This window comes from Pinus tabuliformis, chromosome 1_2, assembly GCF_031772625.1.
Source record: "Pinus tabuliformis cultivar Carrire ecotype Pingquan chromosome 1_2, CPIR1, whole genome shotgun sequence".
Lineage (NCBI taxonomy): Eukaryota > Viridiplantae > Streptophyta > Pinopsida > Pinales > Pinaceae > Pinus > Pinus tabuliformis.
In genome coordinates this window covers 1,321,383,848-1,321,389,336 of record NC_142298.1, presented here as the reverse complement: position 1 = coordinate 1,321,389,336, position 5,489 = coordinate 1,321,383,848, and the positions used below count along the sequence as shown (strand labels likewise).

General features: G+C 41.2%; 1 protein-coding gene across 1 annotated transcript; it reads right to left on the bottom strand.

The window, feature by feature from the left end:
- Positions 1-242: 242 nt before the first annotated feature.
- On the bottom strand, positions 243-2,227 carry LOC149211091 (uncharacterized). The gene is made up of 3 exons (XM_089399182.1): positions 1,387-2,227; positions 687-967; positions 243-461 (listed from the first exon to the last, which is right to left on the bottom strand). The coding sequence occupies exons 1-3, from the start codon at positions 2,225-2,227 to the stop codon at positions 243-245; spliced, it is 1,341 nt and encodes a 446-aa protein (XP_089255308.1).
- Between the last annotated feature and the right edge of the window lie 3,262 nt (positions 2,228-5,489).

Sequence of the window (5,489 nt, the reverse complement as noted above, 5' to 3'; positions counted from 1 at the left end):
TTGCATCTAGCCACATATCGTTGCACGTCTCGTCGCATCCTAGGCCAATAATAAAAATGACTTACTTGGTCCAATGTCTTGTCTACGCCAAAATGTCCGGCTAGACCTCCATTGTGCTTCTCCTGGATTAGATTTTCCCTCATTGAACACTCTGGAATGCACAACTGTCCACCCTTGAACAACAATCCTTCTTGCAAGTTAAAATCTAACCACAAGTTGTTGTCCCTCAACAACGAATTCTGTCAAGCTTCGTATGCTTCACGAAAATATGCATCTGTCTCGTACAGATCCTTAAGATGCTCAAAACCCAACACTTGTATTCTGCTCTCCTGCATGATCAAACTTCTCCGACTTAGTGCATCTACCACCTTATTGGCCTGTCCACTGATGTGCTTTAACACAAACGTGAAACTTTGGAGATATTCCACCGATTTCGCATATTTGTGGTTTAATTTGTGCTGCTGCATAATATATTGCAGAGCAAAATTGTCCGAAAACAGGACGAATTCACTTCCCAACAAATAGTGTCTCTAGTGTTTCAGTGCTTGTACTATTGCATAGAATTCCTTATCATAGGAAGAATATTTCTGTTTGCTCTCATTCAATTTTTCAATAAAATATGCCATCAGGTTATCCTCTTGACTCAGCACTACCCCAATGGCTGTCCCACTGGCGTTGCAACGAACTTGAAAAAGTTTGTTAAAATCTGGCAACTGTAAAACAGGTTGTTCAGTAATATTTTTTTTCAGCAGCTGAAAACTCTTTTCAGCTGAATCAATCCAATGAAATGGCTGATTGGCCTTCTTGATAGTCTCTACCATGGGCGTGCAGATACCGCTAAAATCCCTTATAAACTTCCTGTAAAAACTTGCTAGCCCATGAAAACTTCGTACTTCAAATAAACTCTTTGGGGATGGCCAGTTGACTATGGCTGCAATCTTTTCCGGATCCATCTTCAACTCATTTTCTGAGATCACGAACCCCAAGTAAATCAATTCCTTCTTGAAAAACGTGCATTTCTTCAAATTTAACAGCAATTTATTTTGTTGTAATTTTTCTAAGACACACCTGATGTGTCTGAAATGTTCCCCCCTGGTCTTATTGAAAATAAGAATATCATCCAAGTATACAATAACAAACTTCTTGATGTATTCTTTCAACATTTCGTTCATCAAGCGCATGAATGTACTGGGTGCATTACTCAATCCGAATGGCATGACTAGCCACTCATACAAGACCTCGTTGGTCTTAAAAGTAGTCTTCTACTCATCGCCTTCTCGAATCTGTATCTAATGATAACCACTTTTCAAATCAATCTTGGAAAAGTAAGCTGCTCCACTTAAACAGTCCATCATATCATCCATGCGTGGTAAAGGAAACCTGTACCTAATAGTAATCTTATTGCTCGGGAATCGGTACACATTCGCCACTCCCCTCCTTTCTTGGGAGCCAAAACTGTTGGTACTACACACGGACTTAGGCTTTCCCAAATCAGTCCCTTATCCAACAATTCTTGTACCTGTTTTCTAATCTCCTCATTGTCTTTCGGGCTCATGCGATAAGCGGCTTTGTTGGGTAAGCTGGCTCCTAGTATAAAATCGATATGGTGGCTGATACTCCATTTTGGAGGTAACTTATCTGGCAATTTGTCCGCTACTATATCGCTGAATTCATGCAACATATCTTGGATTTCTTCCGGTAAATCCTTAATTTCAGTATGAACTAACACTGGCCTTGGCCTCCGTACGACTGCAAATTTAATCTCGTCATCTCCCAACTGCTGTAGGAACTCTTTCCTCCCTAGCAAAAAGGCTTTCGACCCACTACTTTCTGCTGTAGCTTCTTCCTTCATGGGTACCAATGTGTGTTTGATCCCATCTTTCACGAACTTATAGCAATTTGTTTTTTCATCGTGTACCACCTTCCTATCATATTGCCAAGGTCTTCCCAGCAGTATATGGCATACATCCACCAGCATAATGTCACATGTCACTTTATCCTTATATCTGCCAATATGAAATTCCACTTCACACTTCTTGTCAACAAGTAGTTGGTGTCCTTTCTGTAGCCAAGATACCCAGTATGGAGTTGGGTGTTTCAAACACTTCAGGCCCAACTTTTCCACCATCTCTGTGGCTACCAAATTTTCTGTGCTTCCACTATCGATAATCAATTTACAACACTTTCCCTGTGACTTACACACTGTTACACAGTAATTTGTCACCATTTGTCACTGTCCCTGTTAACCCTTTCCCGCACTTTGGAGAACTCATTCCGGGACCTGTGAGAAGTGACATAACTTGAAAATACTTGCATTATGTTCCCCTAAGTATGGACTTCATATGCCCTGAAGACATCTCCTACAGAATATCCTTAAAAAGTCCCCTTTTTCCATTAGCGCGGATCCACAATGTATTACCAGCGCCAACAGGGGAAATCCTCCAAAGAGGGTGCGCCAGTTGGCGCTCTGTCTCAGAGTTATACCCGCGCCAACCGAGTTTGGGAAAGCTTTTTAACAAACACACACCCGAAGGTTTTTTCCTTTCGACTCATGAAGCTTTTTAAGGATAATGCCAATCTCATGGATGTCGAGATTCATCATATCTCCCTTTCCCCTATCCATAATAGCTTTTGAGGATAATGCCAATCCCATGGATGTCTTGATTCATTGTATCTCCTTCTCCTCCATCTATAAAAGCTTGTTCTGTTGCATTTGACAAGCTAGTTCGAGCATAGGGAGAATTATACTGTCGAAAGTCTGAGAGATTGTTGTAAGAGTCTTCTTTGCATTCATAATCAAAGAGAGAGAGGCTTGTTCCCAATCCCAACAAGCTTTGCAAGACATATGTAGCTGATCACCCAGCCAAAGGAGGATTTGACGTCAAAACTATGGTTGTATTCTTCTTTATTGATTATCAATAATAGATGACTATCGTTATGGTTCCATTCTTGTTGTTCATTGTGATGATGTTTGAGTTATATCTTTTCTGACCGATATATAATTGCATCTATTGGATTTTATGCTTGTATTTGTGTTGTTCTTTGCATGTGCAGGTGTCCATTCACGGAGATCGTGGAGATCGTGACCGGCCGGAGCAAAGGAACGGGAATGTCAACTCTTCTACAACACTGGCGTTGGAATCCAAGTAGGCTGTCATAATCCACCTTTAATTTGCAATTAGGAACTTGCGTGATAGCATTGTTTGATTGTTGCTAGACCCATTTTGGGCTAGTGGGGATCGCCTCTGTCCGCAGAGGGGATTTACCTCTCCAACAATTTGGCGACTCCGCTGGGAAGTTAGCTTGTTGTTTGATTTGTAAACTTTAGATGGAGCATGAAGTACAGCCAGATAGCCTTCGAAACGCTATTGCTTTGCATTAGCGAAGTAGATCAACGCCACTTCAGTCAATCTCCGGTTTGGTTTACGAACTAACAACTTGGAGTTTGTCTTGTCTCTTTGGTTTTCTCTTGTTTTGATTGCTTAGATAGCTTTGTAGGTTGGATTCTTTGCTGTCTCTTGCTGCCTGGTCTGTCTGGATACTGCTGGCCTAGTCTTGGATTGCTTGTTTTTTATTTTAGCATAGAAAACTTGATTGGCGCTCTTTTTTGCATGACAGTCGTGCCAATTGGCGCCACTTGTCAATGTACAGCCCGCGCCAATCCTCAATTGGCGCTACTTTTAGCCTGAAAGTCGCGCCAGCTCAGGGAAACTTTTAGAGTTTGCTTGTTTTGAGCCTTCCAAGCTTGGTTTTTGTGTCTGGATACTATTTTTCAATCACTTGAATGTGTTAGAGTCTTGTTTGATTGGTTTTTGGCCTTTACCCTTTGGATGTTTGCTTTTTTCCACCGATTTCACATTTTCAGCCCTAGGGCATCTAGTGGCTTTGTGCATCGAGCCTTCCTTAGGAGTTTTGGTCTTTTGTCGGTCCAGTCGACTTTTTGGTTACTCTCTTGCACTTGTTCAGTGATTGTTAAGCTTTTTATTGCGTTATTCGAGTGATTCACTTCTTTTTCACTTGGATTCTGCTTGGCTTCGTTTTGGGCTTACATCACATAGCTCATTGAGGTTTTTGTGATTTTTCTTGGTTTGAAAGATTTCCTTGGTGTTTCAGGGACTTGATTGTATTTTCATTGAGTGAAATTTGTCTCTTTTAATCTTTGTTATTATCTCTCAAAATTTGTTTAGTGCACTTTGCCATTGAAAAGAAAATGAACAATCTCTTTTGCTTTGAATTAGTTAATGGAAATTAGAGCTTTTCGTTGTTGTTAGTGATTAGTGACTTTAAAGAAAAGTTTCGTTTATTTCCATTAGCTGCATTAGAGTCATTGTTGATTGCTTTAAGATCATTTATTTGATTGAAAGATCTCAACTCTCTCGTAGCTAGTTCGAGCATAGGGAGAATTATACTGTCGGAAGTCTGAGAGATTGATGTAAGAGTCTTCTTTGCATTCATAATCAAAGAGAGAGAGGCTTGTTCCCAATCCCAACAAGCTTTGCAAGACATATGTAGCTGATCACCCAGCCAAAGGAGGATTTGACGTCAGAACTATGGTTGTATTCTTCTTTATTGATTATCAATAATAGATGATTATCATTATGGTTCCACTCTTGTTGTTCATTGTAATGATGTTTGAGTTATATCTTTTCTGACCGATATATAATTGCATCTATTGGATTTTATGCTTGTATTTGTGTCGTTCTTTGCATGTGCAGGTGTCCATTCACGGAGATCGTGAGGATCATGACCGGCCGGAGCAAAGGAACGGGAGTGTCGACTCTTCTACAACACTGGCGTTGGAATCCAAGTAGGCTCTCATCATTTACCTTTAATTTGTAATTAGGAACCTGCGTGTTAGCATTGTTTGATTGTTGCTAGATCCATTTTGGGCTAGTGGGGATTGCCTCTGTCCGTAGAGGGGATTTACCTCGCCAACACACACAGTTCGAAAAAGAGCTTTCCGCTGTGTCGGATCAGTTGATTCTTTAGTTGGCTTTAATAAAACTTTATTTAGTACCAATTCTTCACCTGTTTCAAGCATGTTATCAACTTCTTGAGGTGGGGCCTCGGTCTCCTCAGGTTGAGCAACATATGCCCCCCTTTGTCCTGCCTGATCACTTTCAGGACATTCAAACGATCTGTGCCCCCATTTGTGGCACTTGTAACACTAGTAGGCAGCTCCTCTGCCTTTGCCATTACCTCTACCTCGCTGGTAAGGCCTGCCTCCCCTAGTGTTACCCTCTTTGTCTGTTGACCCTGCAGCTTTCAGACTGTTGCCTTCATCATTGCTACTGGCAGTTCTGCCTCTGCCATAGGACTGTTCCCTTCCTCGTCCAGAACCACATCCTCTCCTCACATTCTGCTTTCTGTTAAGTTTTTCTTCCGCTTTTAAAGCACTTTGATATGCTTCTTCTACAGATCTGGGAGAGAGAATACTGATCTCGTCCAGTATCTCCATTCACAACCCATTCACAAACCTCGCAGTCTTC

What these genes read in the sequence shown, in the direction of transcription:
- LOC149211091 (XM_089399182.1), bottom strand. Translation starts at nt 2,227, where the DNA reads ATGGTGACAAATTACTGTGTAACAGTGTGTAAGTCACAGGGAAAGTGT. An exon ending in AGCAATAAGATTACTATTAG is followed by an intron (nt 968 to 1,386) that starts GTACAGGTTTCC and finishes TCGTGATCTCAG; the next exon opens with AAAATGAGTTGAAGATGGAT. An exon ending in ATTTTAACAAACTTTTTCAA is followed by an intron (nt 462 to 686) that starts GTTCGTTGCAAC and finishes TATATTATGCAG; the next exon opens with CAGCACAAATTAAACCACAA.